Source organism: Neomonachus schauinslandi, chromosome 9 (genome assembly GCF_002201575.2).
Source record: "Neomonachus schauinslandi chromosome 9, ASM220157v2, whole genome shotgun sequence".
Lineage (NCBI taxonomy): Eukaryota > Metazoa > Chordata > Mammalia > Carnivora > Phocidae > Neomonachus > Neomonachus schauinslandi.
This window is the reverse complement of record NC_058411.1, coordinates 122,751,357-122,774,038: the sequence shown is the minus strand read 5'-3', so window position 1 is coordinate 122,774,038 and position 22,682 is coordinate 122,751,357. Positions and strand designations below refer to the sequence as shown.

The window sequence follows — 22,682 nt, the reverse complement described above, 5'->3', positions numbered from 1 at the left end:
AAATCAGAGAGGGAAGAATTTATGGAATAGTTTTGGCACAAATGGTTAGCTGTTTGGAAGAAAATGCTTAAAATGTAATTCTTTCTGGACCCATATACTAACATAAATTCCAGATAAATTAAATATGGAACTCATTTGAATAAAATCATAAAAGTTCTAGAAGGAAAAAAAATAATGGTAAGAGTGTCAAGGTTGGGGTGCCTGGGTGACTCGGTTGAGTGTCCAAATCTTGATTTCAGCTCAGATCGTGGTCTCGGGGTCATGGGATCGAGCCCTGCAACTGGCTCCGCGCTCAGCATGGAGTCTGCTTGAGGTGCTGTCTCTCCCTCTCCCTCTGCCCCTCCCCCCACTCCCGCATGCTCTCTCTAAATATATAAATAAAATCTTAAAAAAAAAAAGAGTGTAAAGGTCATACTAATCTCAAAAACCTAGTAACTTCAAAGGAAAAAGATGAATACAGTTGACTACATAAAATATTCAGCAAAGTAAAAATATGGAGGGGCACCCAGGTGGCTCAGTTGGTTGAGTGACCGACTCTTGATTTTGGCTCAGGTCATGAGATTGAGCCCCACATGGGGCTCTGCGCTGAGCATGGAGCCTGCTTAAGATTCTCTCTCATTCTCCCTTTGTCCCTCCCCCCAACTCATGCTCATTCTCATATTCTCTATCTAAAAAATAATAATAAAATAAAATGTATTTTTCAGCAAAGGAAAAATATGGAAGTTCCTCAAAAAGTTAAAAATGGAACTATTCTACAACCCAGCAATTGCACTACTGGGTACCGACATAAAGAATACAAAAATACTAATTCAAGGGGATACATGTACCCCAATGTTTGTAGCAGCATTATCTATAATAGCCAAACTATGTCCATCAACTGATGAATGGATAAAGAAGAGGAAGTGCACGCACACACACACACACATATACACACAGGAATATTATTCAGCCATAATGAAGAATGAAATCTTGTCATTTGCAAGGACGTAGATGGAGCTAGAGAGTATTATGCTAAGTGAAATAAGTCAGTCAGAGAAAGACAAATACCATATGATTTCACTCATATGTGGAATTTAGAAAACAAAACAGATGAGCAAAGGGAAAAAAAGAGAGAAAGGCAAACCAAGAAACAGACTCTTAACTATAGAGAACAAACTGATAGTTACCAGAGGGGAGGTTGGAGAGGGGATGGGGGAAATAGCTGATAGGGATGAAGGAATGCACTTGTGATGAGCACCGGGTGATGTATGGAAGTGTTGAATCACTATATTATACACCTGAAACCCAATACACTGTATGTGAGCGAACTGGGATGTAAATGAAAACTTTAAAAATGCAAAAATATCAAAAGATGATGGTAGCTTGCGGAAAACTTTTACAATATAAATCAAAGGGCAAATCTCCTTCATATGTAAAGAACAGTGCAAATCAATAAGAAACACCAAAAATCCAACAGAAGAGTGGGCAAAGGAAATAAACAGACAATGTATAGGAACATAAATAAAAATGGCTTGTAAACACATGAAACAGCATTTGGCTTCACTTCTGATGAAGATCTGTGCGTAAAATCACTACAACCCAACGGATGGATGGCTCACAGTGTTGGTGAAGCAACACTCTCACACACAGCTGAGGGTGGTATAACCCGTCTCCCTCTTGGGCCATTATCTACCCAAGTCGGCGTGTGGCTGGCCTGCAACCCTGCTCTATCTAGGAACACCTTCTGTGAAGGAACACACACATGAACACAGAGACACATCCATGAGGCTGCTCACTGCTGCACTGACCAGAAGCAACCAAGTAGTCCACAGGGGACTGATTAATACCCATCATATGTCCACGAACCTGAATCCTGGGCAGCCACTTAATAATTAGGTGGCTCTATAGTAACTTATCTCTAAGAGGTACCAAGAAATGAAAAAGCAAAGTACAGACCCATGTGTCCAAGTGTAATGTCTACTTTAAGAAAAGGGTCTATAGTTTTGTATATGTCCAAGAAATTTCTGGAAGGATTCACAAGAGACTCAACAGCAGCTTCTATCGCAGAGAGAGGGATCAGGGGTCTGGGATGTGCAGGCAGAAAAGGGAAAAGTACAGGGATGTGCAGATAGAGAAGGGAAATAAGGATTTCCAGGGTAGAATGCATTTTTAATTCTTATGGCTTCTGGCTTGTTCTAAGAACTACTCAGAAATATCTTAAACCTCTAGTGAATAAAAATTCCTATTTTAAAATCTGTCTAATCCCTATTCACGACTCCATTTGGACAAGATCAAACACTGTTTGTAAGAAAGGAAAGTCATTTTGGTTTTCATAACCTCCCTTTGGAATGCTCTGGGCCCTGCTGGTCCCCAGGATTTACCTTACTCCAGTCCTCCTGCCAACAGCACCCCAGACCCATGCCCACCCATCCCCTTACGCCTGCCTGCTCTGTGGCTCAGGAGCCTGGCCCCTCTGACAGGCTGAAGTGGAAGAGATGTGAGCGGCCTTCAATTTAGGAGTCTCATCTAAACAGGTTCACCCCAACTGCCCATTTTAAGTCAGAGAAAGACAAATACCATACGATTTCACTCATATGTGGAATTTAGAAAACAAAACAGATCGTAAGCATCCACTGCATGAAAATAACCAAGTGGCTTGATCATTGTGAGGACCCCCCAAGAGAAGGAAGGTGTGACAAGAAGCTTGGCAGGGATGGGGGGCCCACGTTCTCACAGGTGGGCAGTTTCAAAGTAGAGACAGGTCGTAAGGGATCCCAGGGCCCTGACACTTGAGGACAAGCCACATTCTAGCACAAGGCTAGAGCTGTTGGTGGGGTGGGGCATGTTTCAGGACATCTTGCACGAGCTTTGGCTGTTGGATTAGAACAGTGTGAGGAGCAGAATTCTATCTATCAGCCTTTGTGGTTTTGTTCTGAAGCTGACAATATTAGCCTCCACTGCTTGGGACCAGCACCAAACTTCTGGTTTTAATGAACCCATTTCTGGTTTTATGGAAAAGCTAGACTTTTACATGGACTCATTCAGAGGTGGACAACCATCTGGTCCACTGGGACTCATGCCACTGCCACCCTCCATGTCCCGCAGTAAGGGGACATCCTGTGCGTCCCACCATTCCTCACCGCTCTACAATTCCTCCCCGCAGGGAAGGCGGTGAGTCCTCTGTTCAACAGACCCTTTTACAAGGTTTACTCTGCGGTGTCAACCTTCCCAGTCAGAGAGGGGCCCAGGGGGGTCAATGGATCCTGGAGTGTTCTCCTACAGACGGTAGTCATGGGGGCCTCATCCCTCAGGTGCCTCTGACGAGAAAGGGCTGCAACTCTGAGCCTGAGAGGGACCAACAACTCTGACTTCTGGAAGGTTTTCCTCCTGTGGACTCCCTGGAATCTGAACCATGTGTCTTCTCCGGGTGAAAGGCTTTTCTTCACCTGCTGCATGCTGAGGGTTGCTCAAGCAGTCCAGTACGGGGACAATGAGCTCAGACTTCCACCTGGGTTCCAATCCTTGGTGACCTTGAGTAAATGACTCACCCTCTCTAAGCCTCAGTTTACTCATCTGTAACACCACCTACCTCTTAGTGTTGTTAGGAGGACCACTGAGATAGTATATTTAAGAAGTGTGCCTGCTCAACAGAAGCACCCAGTAAGAATTCCCTGGCCTCATTATTGGTGGTGGTGGTATACGAAGGCGTGTTAAGGAGGTAGGAAACCATCTGGTGAGGAGCTCATGCTGCAAAGTACCCAGATATGGGTCTAAGAGCACCAGCCATCAGACCTCAGATGAATTACTTGAACCTCACTTTCCCCAACCTATAGAATGGGGGAAGAAGCATCTGCCCCTCCTGTGGTGGCTGACACGAAGTAGGTGCACGGCTCACATCCCTGGGATTGGCACACACTCAGCGCCCAATAAATGTTAAGACGGTGTCCCTTTGACTATTACTATTATCTTTCATTATTATTAACAGTTATTAGGTTTGTGAAATAAAGCATGCGCTGGGACTGAAAGCCATCCCTCCTTAAAACCCCAAGGAGGTTCTCCTCCAGTGTGATCTCTCAGACCCAGATGAGGAGGAAGGCCTGCTTCCCCATCACAGTTATCCCGGGCCTTCTCAGCTCTTCAGACTTTCAGCTGGAGGACTGAACAAGCCCTGGGGGCTCCCCCACCCTTGAAATGCTCACTGGATGGATGGGGTACAGCAGACACTGGGGGCTTGCTCCCTCAACACTCGTCTCCAGACTTTCTCCCCTGCCTTCCTGGAAAGCCAAATACTTGATCCTCCAGCCAACCCTGAAGTCCAGGGCACTGGTCATGTGTCACAGCTCTGACCAATGAGGGACAAGGAGAAGGCTATTGAGTTGGTCTTCAAGGTCTTTTCAGGTTCAACTCAACATTCAGATTCACAAGGCCTCCTAAGTTCAAGTAGACATGGGGCTGCTTCCTCAGAAGGAATAAGGTAGGAACTGCAGTTTGCTAGCTGGACTCTTCTGTGAGTGTCCACACAGCCGTCCAGGAGCTAGGCGGGAGCCTGAGGGTATGAAACACCCCTCAAGGAGGGTGTGTGGAGCCATCCCGGTTTAAGACCCTCATGTTCTCAGGGGCCAATATCTCTGACAATCACTCCATGAGTGTGCCTAACAGGAGATTCTTTTTTTTTTTTTTTTAAGATTTATTCATTGATTTTAGAAAGAGAGACAGCCAGCTGGGGGAGGGGCAGAGGAAGAGAGAGCGTCTCAAGCAGACTCCCTGCTGAGCGTGAAGCCAGACATGGGGCTCGATCCCAGGCCCCTGAAACCATGATCTGAGCTGAAACCAAGGGTCAGACGCTCAACCAACTGAGCTGCCCCAGGAAATTCTAGATTAAGGCTATCTACACTGGTTTGAGCTGGTCACAAGCAGCTTTAGCCCATTGGAACTGGTTTGAGGCATCCGACATTGTTTTGATTTGGTTTAGAACAGTCTAAGCTGGTTCAGAGAAGTGAGTCTTCTGGAATGCTGCAAGTGAGAGGTACTTCTCAGAGCACCTAAGGCATGGATACTCCTTCCTGGTCCTTCTCCACGGCCCTCCCCTCCAGTTAGGGGGCTGACTCAAGAGCCAGGGGAGTCTAATGTCCAAATCATTCCCCCATGCAGTTTGAGGGAGTTCTACCCACATGACACCATGATACTTTGAAAAGTGAGCTGCTTGGATCCACAAGAGCCCACCTCACTGGAACGGTGTGACTGGTACACGCCATCCTGACATTCTGATCACCCAGGAAAGTGGTGCATCTTCCCTATTTATGAGATGTCGAGTCCTCTGAATCAGGAACCTAATCAACCCTACCATGGGGGCATGGAGTGGGTGTTGTCTCTTCCGGCCAATCATTAGGTCCTGAAAAAAACTAAACCTAGCCAGTTGGATTGGAATTATTATAACCTATTGTGACCTGATGAAAACCAGTTTGATCCAGTTTTAACCATTAAGCACCACATGTAAACAGCTGGGCAAAACCCATTTGAGCCTGCTGGAGTTGGTCAAAATGGACTGAAGTGTATTTGAACTGTATAACATGGATTCCAACAGTTCGAAACTGTTTTTAATCTAGTTCGAGCAACACTGAGCCAATATAATGTTGAACCTGCCGAAATTGTGTTGAGCCGCTCAATTCATTTTCAACCAGTTTGAATTGGGTTAGCCTGATTCAAACTAGTCCCTTGAAAGGATATTTGGGGGCCTTGGTTTCCTAGATGTCAGCTCTTTACTAAAAAGGAAAAACAGGGTAGGAAAGGTTCTAAAGTTATTTATCTCTGATGACTGATTTACCTTACTCCCATAAATACTCATAAAAATTAATTACCAGCTTACTGCAAGAAGTAATAAAATCCACACTTTTTATTGTAACACTAGCAACAGCAGGAAACAGCCTCCTGGCTAAAGAAAGATCCTATTTAAGAGGCTCTTTATGGTGTTGTTGGAGGACCTTGGAAAGGAGCAGCCAAAGCTTCCCTGAGGCTAGTCAGATGGTGCAAAGTTGGTTCAACACTGAATGCTGAAATCCAATATTAACCCCCTCAAAAAAGACAGGAGAATGGAGGGAAATGAAGTGTGAAAAAGGAGTAACAGCCTGTATTTGGATGCAATTATATCCACCCTAATCAAAAGTGTTAGATCATAATCAGTTGCTTATACAGACACATTTCAATTTTTAACCCGATCGATAATCAACTGAACCACCCCCCTCCATACCAATATGCGCTTACAAAGTGTTCCAACAACCAAATGCCTGAGCACCTTTGCTTATCGTAACACTGTTTTTACCTCGAAGGTGTGCTTTCTACACAAGCTTTGCAGGAGAAAACCAAAAGTAAAAATACCATTTGCTTTGAGAGAAAAATGCAACTGTTCTCTAAGAGAAAATTCAAGGTCACTTACCAGCCACAAAACTTGGAAATGATGCCACCTTCTTCGTCTGTTAGGAAATATGAAAAACAAAACAAAACAAAACAAAACAAACACATGACAGTTGTAAGTAGATGGCCTGAAAGATCTAGACTAAGAAGAGTACCGTATGTGAAAAGCTAAACCCCACTGAGTGTCTGATGTTCCTAAGAAGTCAGCTCCAGAAAGCAAACCAATGGCATTCAGGCACCATGGTGTTTAGGCAGGACACATGGAATCCATTCCCATGGGACAACTTGGGGTACAAAAGGCCATCATCTAAAACATAGGGACCCCCAGATTTGCATGTCTGCTAGAAGGGAGCCTAGAGACCATACAACCAATGATTCTCCCCTGCCTTCCTGGAAAGCCAAATACTTGATCCTCTAGCCAACCCTGAAGTCCAGGGCACTGGTCATGTGTCACAGCTCTGGCCTACAACTAGATAACAGCCACATTAGTGTGTGTAACCCAGGAAACCACCCAAGACTGGCACAACAAACTCCACAGCTAAATATAGACAAGAGGACACATGGAAGAGGAGAGGAAGGGCAGATACATGGTCAAGAGCTAAATGGACCTGTGGAACTGTCTGAGGGAGGGGGAATGCCATGTGCTTGGAGAGGGGAGAGAAACAGATTTTCACACCAGTGAGCCTGCACGGGGAAGACAAATCCTCATAACATTCGGCTTTGAAAACCAAAGGGACCTATTTCATGAGTTCTTACAACCAGCAGTACTTAAAGCCTGGAACTTTAAAAACCAGCAGGATCATGGGAGAGCTGGGAGGCTGAGAGGAAACTGAGTCCCCGACCTTAAAGAGATACTTCTAGGGCGCCTGGGTGGTTCAGATGGTTAAGCGTCTGCCTTCGGCTCAGGTCATGATCCCAGGGTCCTGGGATCGAGTCCCGCATTGGGCTCTCTGCTCCTTGGGAGCCTGCTTCTCCCTCTGCCTCTCTCTCTCTCTCTCTCTGTCTCTCATGAATAAATAAATAAAATCTTTAAAAAAAAAAAAAAAGAGATGCTTCTAAACATCCTTTAGCGGAAAAGACAGCCCTTCATAACAAAGAATGTCCTGGCCCAAATGTCAATGCTGCCATTGTTGAGTAACCCTAACTTAGAATATAACTGTCAGATAATGGAGTAGAATGAGCTTCTGTCAAACCAGGGAGCACAAATGAACCCCCCACACACGCCATTGGAAACACATGAACACACAGTGGTATAAGCCTGAATCAGCAGGAAAGAACCTTTTCTTCCTTCTCCTACAGGGACACCCAACTTTGCTTGACTGAATCCCCACTTCCAAGGCACTGGCTGGGATGAGAACATGGCAGAAAGGGTGAGCAGACCATGATGGCATGGGTAGCTCCAATACTAGGACCTTAGGCCACAACTCTTATCCTTGGAAAAAATTACCTCTGGGGTGTTGTTATTGTCCACGGGTCCATTGAGATCAGAGCGTTGCTGCTTCCTCGGCTGCTCCAAGCCATTGCACACCTGGAAACCAGGAAGTGAAAAGATGAAGATGGTGCTTTTATATGTTAGAGAAATAAACCAAGATACAATATGATACAATTTTATGAAATGCATGTGTATGTAAGTATCTGTGTGTATATATATGTGTATGTGCACATACAGACATAATTTAAACTCTTCTGCAATTAACATGTATTCTTTTATATTTATAAAATGTTTTTAAGTCATATTTTCTCTTTTTTTTACCATCTGTCACCACATAACATTATTACAATATTATTGACTATATTCCTGTGCTGTACTTTTCAACTCTGTGACTTATTTTATAACTGGATGTTTGTACCCCTTAATCCCCTTCCCCTATTTTGTCCATCACCGCCCCCCGCCGCCCATTACCCTCTGGAAACCACCAGTTTGTTCTCTGTATTTATGAGTCTGTTTGTTTGTTTGTTTGTTCGTCTATTCTGTCTTTTAGATTGCACATATAAGTGAAACCATATGGTATTTGTCTTTCTCTGTCTGGCTTATTTCACTTAGCATAATACCCTCCAGGTCCATCCATGTTGTTGTAAATGGCAAGATCTCATACTTTTTTTATGGCTGAGCTATGTTCCATTGTGTGTGTGTGTGTATATGCCACATCTTCTTTCTCCATTTTTCTATTAATGGACACTTGGGCTGCTTCCGTATCTTGGCTATTGCAAATAATGCTACAATAAACATGGGGGTGCATATATCTTTTCAAATTAGTGTTTTTGTTTTCTTTGGGTAAACACCCAGCAGTGGAATTACTACTGAATTATATGGTAGTTCTATTTTTTAATTTTTTGAGGAATCCCCCCATACTGTTTTCCACAGTGGCCGCACCAATTTACATTTCCACCATCAGTGCAAAAGAATTCCCTTTCTCCACATCCTCACCAATGCTTGTTATTTCTTATCTTTTTTACTTTAGCCATTCTGACACATGTGAGGTGATACCTCCCATTGTAGTTTTGATTTGTATTTTCCTGATGCTGAGTGATAGTGGACATTTTTTCACGTGTCTGTTGGCCATCTGTATGCCCTTCTTTGGAAAAGTGTCTATTCATGTCTCTGCCCATTTTTTAATATGCTTTTTCTTTTAGTGTTGAGTTGCATAATTTTATATATATTTTAGATATTAACTCTTTATTGGGTTATGTCATTTGTAAATACCTTCTGCTATTCAGTAGGTTGTCTTTTTGTTTTGTTGATGGTTTCCTTTGCTGGGCAAAAGCTTTTCATTTTGATGAAGTCCCAACAGTTTATTTTTGCTTTTGTTTCCCTTGCCTCAGAAGACATATCTGGAAAAATGTTGCTGTGACCAATGCCAAAGAAATTACTGCCTGTGTTCTCCTCTAGAATTTTTATGGCTTCAGGTCTCACATTTAGGTCTTTAATTCATTTTGAGTTTATTTTTGTGTATGGCATAAGAAAATGGTCCAGTTTCACTTTTTTTGCATAGTCAGCCATCCAGTTTTCCCAGCACCATTACTGAAGACACTATCTTTCTCCCACTGTATATTCTTGGCTCCTATATTACAGATTACTTGACCATATAAGCATGGGCTTATTTCTTGACTTTCTATTCTGTTTCATTGATCTGTGTGTCTATTTTTGTGCCAGTACCATACTGTTTTGATTACTACTGCCTTGTAGTGTATCTTGATCACTGGGATTGTGATACCTCAGCTTTGTTCTTCTTTCTCAAGACTGCTTTGGCTATTTGGGATCTTTTGTGTTTATGTACAAATTTTAGGATTATTTGTTCTAGCTCTATGGAAAATGCTATTGGTATATTGATAGGGATTGCACTGAATCTGTAGATTGCTTTGTGTAGGATGGACACTTTAACAACATTAATTTCCATTCTATGAGTATGATATGTCTTACCATTTGTGTCATCTTCATATTCTGAATCAGATCTTCTAATTTTATTATTTAATATTTTTTAATTGTGGTAAAACACACATAACATTAAATTTACCACCTTATCCACTTTAAGTGTATAGTTTGGTGGCATTAAGAACATTAACATTCTGCAACTATCACCACCATCCCTCTCCAGAATTCTTTTCATCTTGCTCACGTGAAATTATGTATGCATTAAACATTAACATTAAACAAAATTCCCCATTACCCTCTCCCCCCAGACCCTGGTTGTCTCTGTTAATTTAACAACTCTAGGAACCTCATATAAGTAGAATCTTACCTTTTTGTGACTGGCTTGTTTCACTTAGCATGATGCCCTCAATGTTCATCCATGTTGTAACATGTGTCATAATTTCCTGCCTTTTTAAGACTGAGTAATATTCTACTGTTTGTATATACCACATTTTATTTATGCATTCATCTATCGATGGACATTTGGGTTGCTTCCTCCTTTAGTTATTGCAAATAATGCTGCTCTGAACATGGGTACAAATATTTCTTGGAGTTCCTGTTTCAATTCTCTGGGTATACACCCTTAAGTGGAATTGCAGGATTATCCTATAATTTTATTTTTAATTTTTAAGGAACCCCCATATTGTTTTCCAGCCACTGTACCATTTTACATTCCCAGCAACAATGTCCAAAATCATATTTCTAAAAAACCTGAATTCATAGTTTAATGCAAATTAGTCAATCTACTACTAGAAAAAACAAAATGTTCCAAGGACACATCACAAGTCTTCTCTTAAAGAGGACATCAAACCAGGATAAGGAGCAAGATGGCGGAGGAGTAGGAGACCTGGATTTCGTCTCCTCTCAGGAATTCAGCTGGATAGGGATCAAACCATTCTGAACACCTACAAACTCAACAGGAGATCGAAGAAAGGAAGAGCAGCAACTCTCTGAACAGAAAAGCGACCACTTCCTGGAAGGTAGGACGTGCGGAGAAGTGAATCCGAGGCGATATTCGGGAGGATAGACGGCGGGGGAGGGGCCTCCGGCGGCCGCTTCTGGCAAGTGATAGAGCCGCGGAGCCCAAAATCGGAACTTTTAAAAGTCTGCTCCGCTGAGGGACGTCACTCTGGTGGCTAAGCGGGGGGTGGAACCCTCCGGGACAGTGTGGTCTCAGGACCCACGGGTCACAAAAAGACCGGGGGTGCCTGAGTGTGGCAGAGCTCCCAGGTAACGGAGCAGGGAAGCCGGCTGCAGAGGCGGAGCCCAGGCGCGGGCTCTCAGCTCGGGGTTGCCATAAACCGTGATCCGCGGCACAGTCGGGCCCCTGCTCCTCCAGCAGGGACCCAACAAGCGGCAGATCCGGGGAGACTCCCCTTCCTCCCCCGGGAGGAGCCGCGCGGGAGTGCACCGCAGGGATCTGCTGGGTTTGGAGACTCCACCCGGGTCGGGTGCCAGAGATAGAAACGCGCGGTCACAGGCCGGGTGAGCACCGAGTGCGGCCGGAGACCGGGGAGACGGGAGTGACTGACAGCTTTTCTCTGGGGGCTCACTGAGAAGCGGGGCCCCGAGTTCTCGGCTCCTCCGGGGCGGAGATTGGGAGGCCGCCATTTTCACTCTCCGCCTCCAAAGCTGTCCGGAAAGCTCGCAGGGAACAAAAGCCCCAGAGAGCAAACCCGAGCAGATTACTTAGCCTGGACCGGGCAAGGGCGGGGCAATTCCGCCTCCGGCAAAGACATTTGGAAACCACGGCAACAGGCCCCTCCCCCAGATGATCAGCAAGAACAGCCAGCCAAGACCAAGTTTACCGATCAATGACAACGGCAGAACTCCAGCGCCAGGGGAATAATGCACATAGAATTCATGGCTTTTTTACCATGATTCTTTAGTCTTTCAAAGTTAATTTTTTTTAACTGTCTTTTCTTCTTTTTTTTGAATTTTTCTTTTTCCCTTTTTTAACCAACATCTTATCAATCCCTTTTTTAAAAAAACATTTTTATTTTTCATTTTGAGAGTCATATTCTATCCCTTCATAGTAGTTACCCGTATTTTTGGCATATATATATAAGTTGTTCTCTCTTTAAAATTTTGAGAGAGTTTCTTCTAACAGATCGAAATATACCCTAAATCTCTAGTATATGGTCTTTTTCTACTCCCCTGCCTGATCACATTCTCTCCCTTTTTTTTCTTTGTTCTTTTTTTAAATCCTCTTCTTTCTTTTTTCAAACAACTTCTTATCAATTCCTTTTATAAAATTTTTTATAATTTCCATCTTTACAGTCATATTCCATCCCTTCATCATATCAACCCTTATTTTTGTACATATATAGGTTTTTCTTTCTTTAAAATTTAATTTAAAATTTGGGGAGGCACTTTCTTCTAACAGACCAAAATACACCCAAAATCTAGTGTGTGGCACTGATCTATATACCAGCCTGATCATATTTGATCACATTCTGGTTTTTTGTTGTTGTTGTTTTGTTTTGTTCTGTTTTTGTTTGTTTTTATCTTCATCTTTTACGTTTTCGTTTTTCTCTCTTTCCCTTTCTTTTCCCACTGTTTCAGGTCTTTTCTGATTTGTTTAGAGTATATTTTCTGGGGACGTTGTTACTCTGCTAGCATTTTGTTCTCTCATTAATCTATTCTCCTCTGCACAAAATGACAAGATGGAAAAAATCACCTCAACAAAAAGAACAAGAGGTAGTACCGACTGCCAGGGACCTACTCAATACGGACATTAGTACGATGTCAGATCTAGAGTTCAGAATCATCACTTTAAAGATACTAGCTGGGCTTGAGAAAAGCATGGAAGTTATTAGAGAAACCCTTTCTGGAGAAGTAAAAGACCTAAAATCTAACCAAGTTGAAATCAAAAAGGCTATTAATGAGGTGCAATCAAATATGGGGGCACTAACTGCTAGGATAAATGAGGCAGAAGAGAGAATCAGTGATATGGAAGACCAAATGATGGAAAATAAAGAAGCTGAGAAAAAGAGAGATAAACAACTACTGGATCACGAGGGCAGAATTCGAGAGATAAGCGATACCATAAGACAAAACAACATTAGAATAATTGGGATCCCAGAAGAAGAAGAAAGAGAGAGAGGGGCAGAAGGTATAATGGAGCAAATTATAGCAGAGAACTTCCCTAATTTGGGGAAGGAAACAGGCATCAAAATCCAGGAAGCACAGAGAACCCCTCTCAAAATCAATAAAAATAGGTCAACACCATAACATCTAATAGTAAAACTTATGAGTCTCATAGACAAAGAGAAAATCCTGAAAGCAGCTCGGGAGAAGAGATATGTAACCTACAATGGTAGAAACATTAGATTGGCAACAGACCTATCCACAGAGACCTGGCAGGCCAGAAAGGACTGGCAGGATATCTTCAGAGCACTAAATGAGAAATATATGCAGCCAAGAATACTCTATCCAGCTAGGTTGTCATTGAAAATTGAAGGAGAGATAAAAAAGCTTCCAGGACAAACAAAAACTAAAGGAATTTGCAAACACAAAACCAGCCCTACAGGAAATCTTGAAAGAGGTCCTCTAAACAAAGAGAGAGCCTAAAAGCAACATAGACCAGAAAGGAACACAGACAATATACAGTAACAGTCACCTTACAGGGAATACAATGGCACTAAATTCATATCTTTCAATAGTTACCCTGAATGTAAATGGGCTCAACGCCCCAGTCAAAAGACACAGGCTATCAGATTGGATTAAAAAACAAGACCCATCAATATGCTGTCTGCAAGAGACTCATTTTAGACCCAAAGACACCCCCAGATTGAAAGTGAGGGGGTGGAAAACCATTTACCATGCTAATGGACACCAAAAGAAAGCTGGGGTGGCAATCCTTATATCAGACAATTTAGATTTTAAACCAAAGACTGTAATAAGAGACGAGGAAGGACACTATATCCTACTTAAAGGGTCTATCCAACAAGAAGATTTAACAATTATAAATATCTATGCCCCTAACATGGGAGCAGCCAGTTATATAAGGCGATTAATAACAAAAGCAAAGAAACACAAATCAATCAACGTGATACAATACATTAACAAAAGAAAGAACAAGAATCATATGATCCTCTCAATAGATGCAGAAAAAGCATTTGACAAAGTACAGCATCCTTTCTTGATCAAAACTCTTCAGAGTATAGGCATAGAGGGTACATACCTCAATATCATAAAAGCCATCTATGAAAAACCTACAGCAAATATCATTCTCAATGGGGAAAAACTGAGAGCTTTCCCCCAAAGGTCAGGAACACGGCAGGGATGTCCACTATCACCACTGCTATTCGACATAGTATTGGAAGTCCTAGCCACAGCAATCAGACAACAAAAAGAAATAAAAGGCATCCAAATTGGCAAAGAAGAAGTCAAACTCTCACTCTTTGCAGATGATATGATACTTTACGTGGAAAACCCCAAAGACTCCACCCCAAAACTGCTAGAACTCATACAGGAATTCAGTAAAGTGGCAGGATATAAAATCAATGCACAGAAGTCAGTGGCATTCCTATACACCAACAAGACAGAAGAAAGAGAAATTAAGGAGTCGATCCCATTTACAATTGCACCCAAAACCATAAGATACCTAGGAATAAATCTAACCAAAGAGGCAAAGGATCTGTACTCAGAAAACTATAAAATACTCATGAAAGAAACTGAGGAAGACACAAAGAAATGGAAAAACGTTCCATGCTCATGGATTGGAAGAACAAATATTGTGAAGATGTCAATGCTACCTAGAGCAATCTACACATTCAATGCAATCCCCATCAAAATACCATCCACTTTTTTCAAAGAAATGGAACAAATCATCCTAAAATTTGTATGGAACCAGAAAAGACCCCGCATAGCCAGAGGAATGTTGAAAAAGAAAAGCAAAGCTGGTGGCATCACAATTCCGCACTTCCAGCTCTATTACAAAGCTGTCATCATCAAGACAGTATGGTACTGGCACAAAAACAGGCACAGAGATCATGGAACAGAATAGATAGCCCAGAAATGGACCCTCAACTCTATGGTCAACTAATCTTCGACAAAGCAGGAAAGAATGTCCAATGGAACAAAGACAGTCTCTTCAACAAATGGTGTTGGGAAAATTGGATAGCCACATGCAGAAGAATGAAACCGGACCATTTCCTTACACCACACACAAAAATAGACTCCAAATGGTTGAAAGACCTCAATGTGAGACAGGAGTCCATCAAAATCCTAAAGGAGAACACAGGCAGCAACCTCTTCGACCTCAGCCACAGCAACTTCTTCCTAGAAACATTGCCAAAGGCAAGGGAAGCAAGGGCAAAAATGAACTATTGGGACTTCATCAAGATAAAAAGCTTTTGCAAAGCAAAGGAAACAGTCAACAAAACCAAAAGACAACCGACAGAATGGGAGAAGATATTTGCAAATGACATATCAGATAAAGGGCTAGTATCTAAAATCTGTAAAGAACTCATCAAACTCAACACCCAAAGAACAAATGATCCAATCAAGAAATGGGCAGAAGACATGAACAGACATTTTTCCAAGGAAGACATCCAAATGGCCAACAGACACATGAAAAAGTGCTCAATATCGCTCGGCATCAGGGAAATCCAAATCAAAACCTCAATGAGATACCACCTCACACCAGTCAGAATGGCTAAAATTAACAAGTCAGGAAACGACAGATGTTGGCGGGGATGCGGAGAAAGGGGAACCCTCCTACACTGCTGGTGGGAATGCAAGCTGGTGCAGCCACTCTGGAAAACGGTATGGAGGTTCCTCAAAAAGTTGAAAATAGAGCTACCATACGATCCAGCAATTGCACTACTGGGTATTTACCCCAAAGATACAAAAGTAGGGATCCGAAAGGGTACGTGCACCCCGATGTTTATAGCAGCAATGTCCACAATAGCCAAACTGTGGAAAGAGCCAAGATGTCCATCGACAGAAGAATGGATAAAGAAGAGGTGGTATATATATACAATGGAATATTATGCGGCCACCAAAAGGAATGAGATCTTGCCATTTGCAACAACGTGGATGGAACTGGAGGGTATTATGCTGAGCGAAATAAGTCAAACAGAGAAAGACATGTATCATATGACCTCACTGATATGAGGAATTCTTAATCTCAGGAAACAAACTGAGGGTTGCTGGAGTGGGGGGTGGGTTGGGAGGGATGGGGTGGCTGGGTGATAGACACTGGGGAGGGTATGTGTTCTGGTAAGCGCTGTGAATTGTGCAAGACTGTTGAATCTCAGACCTGTACTTCTGAAACAAATAATGCAATATATGTTAAGAAAAAAAAAAAAGAAGAAGAAGGTAGCAGGAGTGGAAGAATGAAGGGGGGGAAATCGGAGGGGTAGACGAACCATGAGAGACGATGGACTCTGAAAAACAAACTCAGGGTTCTAGAGGGGAGGGGGGGAGGATGGGTTAGCCTGGTGATGGGTATTGAGGGGGGCACGTTCTGCATGGAGCACTGGGTGTTATGCACAAACAATGAATCATGGAACAGTACATCTAAAACTAAGGATGTAATGTATGGGGATTAACATAAGAATAAAAAAATTAAAAAAAAAAGAGGACATCAAACCAAAATTTTAATTAACGAAATTTAAAGTTTAGGTATCTCTATTTGGTGCCTTGTGCCATCCAGAAGATAGAGGATAAATAGAAGGATAGAAGATAAGTCACTCTACAAATCCCAAAGGATGTTTTAGTAAGCCATCATGTGAAGTTTCAGAACTTCTGGAAATAAATTATCAAGCAGTAACAATATAATGATGATGATGATAATGATGACATTACTGAAAAGTCATACTTACAAATAAATACAAATATCTACCACACTCGTGTTTCTTTAGAAATAAGTAAGTTATACTCTTTCCACTCCTGCTTTACAGTTGACAAGACTGAGGCTCCAGGTGTTGGCAATAACGGATTGGTTCCCACAGGTCTAGGTGGCATAGCAAGATGTTGCTACTGGTCTTCTTCCCTGGCTAGACTGTTACTGTTGTGTTCCTTGATGTCCTTCAATCTCTCTGGGAGGGCTAGAGAAGAATGAAGAGACATGGGCCCACCCTCCTGGCACTGATGACACCAAGCAGACCAAGGATTCCTAGCTGAGTGTCCCCTCCATGACTACAAACACTAGTGCACCTCAGAGGCAGTGGGGGTTGCGGAGGGCAGGGATGGCTCAGAAGGAGGTGGGAAAAGTGGGGCTGCGCTTCAAGCATGGGGAAGATTGTGCAAAGAGGAAGAAAGGAGGGCATCACCATCTTCCAAGAGAAATCAGAACTCAAGCTACAAGGAGAAATGAGGCTTTCCTGGAATGGAGGGGTTGCAGAGGTGCCGCTGGGGCCCAGGAGGGTCTGATGTCTGGTTGGTCCCTGCTTCCTTCGCTGGAAGCCCGAAGAACTGTCCCTACCCTCAAGCCCTATGAGCTCTCAGATAATGCACATGGGCCCTGGTTTCATCCTGCTGCCCCAGTAAGTTCCAAGGTGGGGCTCTGGGGCTCGGGCAGGTCTGGGACTGCTAGCATGCTCCTCCACCCTTCCTAGACCTCCTTCTGGGAGGTGAACCCATCCTGCCCTAGATGAGAGGACTGTGTTCCACCCGGGGTCTCCATCCCAGTAGACCCCGTGCTGACCAAGGCGAGCGGACAGTGCCCCTTCTTGTAGGGCTGAGCCTGACTTGGGGATGACTCCTGCCAGGGTCCTCCTGGAGCCAGGTTTTTTTCCCAGCCTCCTAGTTAAGTCTTCCCTCTGCTTCACTGGTTCTGCACCTCCCTTTGTGGCCAAGGTAGACCAGGCAAAATCTCCCAAAGGGTACAGTGGGAACTCTCACCTCAAATGCTGTTCCTATCCACCTTAAGTAAAACCCAAATTTGCGACATCCTCCCAGAAAACCTTCTGTTGTCTTGTATTCTTGGTTATTTCAAGGTCTGCTTAGAGCACATGCGTTTTCCCTGTTTGAAAGAGCTCTAGTCCGGTGACTTTTCCTAGGCTGAGTTCACAGACTTCATTTCCTGAAGGCCTGCACTGCCTTACTAGAAGCTAGACGGACAATAGTCATCTCCAAAAACCCTAAAGAAACAAACCAACCAACTGACAGATGAAAACGGGTCAACGACACCTATTATAGACTGGATATGTTCCCACCAATTTCATATATCGAAGCCTAACCTCCAAGGAGATGGGACATTTGGGATGTAATTAGGATTAGATGAACTCGTAATGATACAACCCTCATGAATAGGATTACTGTCCTTACAAAAGAGACCCCAGAGAGCTCCCTCACCCCCTCCACCATGTGAGGACACAGCCAGAAGGCTCTGGCTATGAACCAGGAAGTGGCCCCTCACCAGACACCAGATCTGCTGGGGCCTTGATCTTGGACTTCCTGCCTCCACAACTGTGAGAAATAAATGTCTGTTGTTTATAAGCCACCCCATCTATGGTATTTTTGTTATAGCAGCCCAAACGGACTAAGATAACACCACTTCTACAAATGTTACAGCTTGGGATGGAATCTAAATTTTCTGCCATGAATGTAGGGCAACAGACTCTCATCAGGGTGCCAGATGCACTGTGGGAAAAGGCAATGTCAGGACTGCTGCTCGTCATACACTGGATGCCTTTGGCAAATGGAAGAGGTGCCCCTCTGGGGGATGCAGCCCCCACGGGGTGAGGGCTTGGCCAGGGGGCATAGGCTGGATTCTGTGCCCCCATGCCCGTCCTTGGAATGCGGGGCCCAGGGCCCCATGGGCAATACAGGGCCTCAGATCCACTTATAATGACAATTTCTCCCCAAAGCTTCTACAGGCTAGACCCTTTCCTCCGTGTCAGCATTTTCTCCACTCATCACCATGACAACCATGTCTCATAATCAACAGCCGGGGTTGTTTTCAGAGAGGTGGGCTTGGGAGAGCCCATCTGGCACTCTAATTTTCATCTCAAGGGCAAGGCGGGGGTGCGCTTGGCAGCATGGGGTGCAGCATCTGAAATTAACATCGTAGAGGCCCACGTGGACTTGGGGCTCCCAGCATCTGAGATGAAGATGCTATTTCATCCTTCTGTGTACTCCCCAAAGTACAGTAGCCAGCCGCACCTCAGAAAGAGAGACCAGCCAGGGATACCTGAGTCCTTCCCAGTCAACAGGGAAGCAGGTGAGTGCCGAGGGGTGTTCTCGGCGCCACGGGCTAGAAGCCGCACCAACCATGCCCTGAGAGAAGACGCTGAGTGAGACGTGTGAAGTGAAACCTGGTGGGATGAAATGTGGCAGGACTCCCTCTCCAGCGCCCTGAGAACAGAACACGAATGTGTGGCACAGATGGGTCATGACATGCCAGGACCAGAGACAGCTGCTCAGGCCTAGGGATGATTTGCCTGCAATAAAAATATATTCATTTGAATAAACTGCTCTAATAAGGATCTTGGCTCCAGTTGGTGAAACCAAAGCTAGGATTTTTTTTTTTCCAGTGTCAATTCGGATTTTGTGTGCTTGATTAAATGGAAAATACAGCAACATAACCCACATGGCTTGACGTGAAACCAAAGCAAACTAGCATGCCCGCACTCACGCCATCTGTAATAAAAACCAAACATTCTGGAGCATTCTTCTGAATGACAAGCATGTTAGTGACACATGGAGGGAGAGTGTCAGCTCAAAGCCAGGCAAGCCACAACCTTCCCACTGAACTGTGCTGTCTCCCCTCACTCGTGACTCCTTGTCAGAGACATCCCAGGCTTACAGATGACTCAGGTAGGTGACAGCCTTCTCTGGGAATCACTTCCTGCCCCCTGTTTCCAAAGACTTCGGTCACCCAGCAGAGATGCCTTCCTCTGTCCCACACAGCAGGGGTCAGCCGGGACCCACTGCCTGCCAGGTGCTCACAGGTGGCCACGCTGAGAGGATCAGCCCCCGTGGTCTGACTGAAGGTCTGCCTTTGCACCCTGAACATATTTCACAAGCCCTTCACCCTGTCTCCTGACAGGCAGGTGGCTCAGAAAAATGACAATATTGTTCTTTTTCTTCTGTCCCTCTTAGAATTCTGATCACTCCCATGACATTTGTCTGGAGGAGAATGAGAGCTTGGGGATGAAGTATTTATTCTTATAATAGTCATCCCCATGGGGGTGATCATATCTTTTTGAAGCCAATCTGTGGCTTCAAAGAATCATGACAAGGTCCATTAGGGAAACCAGCCAGTCAGTCTATCTTTTAACATCTCCAGGCGGGCCTGCAAACAGGAGGGGGAAGGAGAGTCTATCCCCACATTCACTCCACCCACCATCCAGATATTTCATGGAACATACCTATACTAAACAATTTTGCATCATCTGTCCAAAGTTCAAGCTTAACTGAGTGTCCTCTTGTTATTTACTAAATCTGGCAGCCCTACCTGGGGCCTGACATGCTGCCACGTCCACTGAGCCCCCTGGGGCACACTCGGGCCCTGGCCTTGTTCTCTGCACCTGGTTTGCTAAAACCTCCCCTACTACTGACCACCAGGACTGCCTGGCATGTCCTTGACTTTGTCCTTCACTGGTGCCTGGGGTGCTTGGCCCAGCATTTCAGAGCAGAAGCGAATTCTCCTAAACTGGCCTTTGCATTTCAACCCTTTATGAAGCACTGTCCAAAGGCTGCGTCCAGGGTGCCCGGGTGGTTCAGTCAGTTAAGCGTCTGCCTTTGGGTCAGGTCATGATCCTAGGGTCCTGGGATTGAGTCCCGTGTCGGGCTCCCTGCTCTGCAGGGAGTCTGCTTCTCCCTCTGCCCATCCTCCCACTCGTTCTCTCAATCTCTCTCTCAAATAAATAAATTTTTAAAAAATGTATTAAAAAACACACAAAAGGAGCACCTGGGTGGCTCAGTTGTTAAGCGTCTGCCTTCGGCTCAGGGCATGATGCCAGGGTCCTGGGATCGAGCCCCGCATCGGGCTCCCTGCTTGGCGGGGAGCCTGCTTCTCCCTCTCCCACTGCCCCTGCTTGTGTTCCCTCTCTCGCTGTATCTCTCTCTGTCAAATAAATAAATAAAATCTTTAAAACACACATACACACACAAACAAAGGCTGCATCCACATGACCAGTCCCAAGTAAGCATCTACTGGGTGTCCTGCATGGCACCGGGCACCTTACATTTGAGGCCCGGAAGACACATACAACAAAGATCTTGACCTGGGACAGCTTCCCATCCAGCATGGTACAGTTCAGCAGTCCTGCTACCTTCAGACCCTTGGTGGGGCAAGCCAGAGAATGATCAAATACACATATGAACAATGGCAGTTCCTGTGTGATCCGGCCTGAGGGGCTGAAGAGGGAAGCCCCAAGGCTGAACCATTAAAGGCTGAGGGCAGTTAAATCTTTTTCATTTGAGTGCAACCAGGACCCTAGTGCATTTCTGGAGGAAATGTAAAATGTTGAGCCATCATGGAAAACAGTATGTGAGTCGTCAGGAAGTTCCACACTGAATGCCTAGGTGATCCAGGAATGGCACTCCAAAAAGAGCTGAAAACAGCTATCTACACAAAATCTTGTACCCGAATGTTCATGGCAGCATTATTCATAACAGTCAAAAGGAAGAAACAACCTGAGTGTCTGTTAACAAATGAATGGCTAAACAAAGGATGGTGTATCCCTTCGATGGAGTATCACTCAGCCAGGAAAAGGAATGAGGTCCTGACACATGCTAGAACATGGGTGAATCCTGAAAACAACATGCTAAGTTAAAGAAGCCAGACATAAAAGGTCACATAGTACATGATTCCATTTAGATGGAAATGTCCAGAAACAGGCAAATCTGTATCTAGAGAAAGCAGATTTGTCTTTCGCACAGGCTGGAGAATGGGGAGTGACTGTTTATTAATAAGTATGAGTTCTCCCTTTAGGGTGATGAAAACGTTCTGGAACCAAATAGTGGTGGTTGCACAACGATGCACCAAATGCCGCCAAGCCATACACATTAAAACGGTCAACACAGTGAATTTTATTTTATGTGTGTATCACTACGATTTAACAATAATGTGGATGGGGCACCCGGGTGGCTCAGTCAGTTAAGCGTCCAACTCTTGACTTCAGCTCAGGTCTTGATCTCAGGGTCCTGGGATCGAGCCCAGTGTCGGGCTCTGCACTCAACATGGAGTCCACTTAAGGATTTCTCTCGCTCTCCCTCTGCCCCTACCCCTGCTCTCTCTCTCTAATAAATAAATCTTTAAAAATTATTTTTAAATAATGTGGAAAGAAAGAATAACCAGAGCCCTTTAAGGATCTAAGACATACTACCGCTGCCTGTGACACTCACTTTAATTTAGCTGAAGGTCACCCACCAGCTTGTGCAGGACTAACACTCCCCTTGGACACAAAGGCCAAAGGAAGTAGGTGGGCTGTCCAGATGGCACGGAGACTCTTCCCTCCCAGTCACCTGCCTTACACACCAGGATATCACACTTGGATTCAATTGTGGAAAAGAAGGGGGTTCCACCTCTTAAAGCAAAGCATGCTGTGGAACTAGGGAGTCTTCCATTTGGTTTCGTTCAATTCTCAAAGAGAAAACCTACACCGCCCCTTTCTAAAACTGTGGCTGGGGGGCCAACATGGCTCCTTCTCCCACAGGTTCTACGAGTTGGCTGTGAACACCGGCATCCTTTCCCACCCTGCTGATTTAAAGGTGAGAATCCCCGTGTGAGCAGAGTTTAAATGACAGCAACCCTCCAGAGCAGAACAGTCTCTTGGCCTTATGGCAGGCTCTTGCATTCTCCTGGGAGACCTGAGGCCTCTCCCACACCCAGCCTAGAGCCCTGCACTCACATTCTTCGAAAGCTAGCTTGACATCTGAGAAATGAAGGAAACAAATGCACATAAGTCAAAAGGAAATC

General features: G+C 44.4%; 1 protein-coding gene across 2 annotated transcripts in view; it reads right to left on the bottom strand.

The window, feature by feature from the left end:
- The window catches only part of APBA2 (amyloid beta precursor protein binding family A member 2), a 73,472-nt gene that overhangs the window by 37,396 nt on the left and 13,394 nt on the right, over positions 1-22,682 (bottom strand). For both annotated transcript variants that reach the window (XM_021680490.2, XM_021680491.2), the window contains exons 2-3: positions 7,838-7,918; positions 6,413-6,449 (exon numbers count right to left, since the gene is read on the bottom strand). In XM_021680490.2, coding sequence (XP_021536165.1) covers positions 6,413-6,449; positions 7,838-7,918 — 118 coding nt within the window. The remainder of the gene's footprint in view (positions 1-6,412; positions 6,450-7,837; positions 7,919-22,682) is intronic.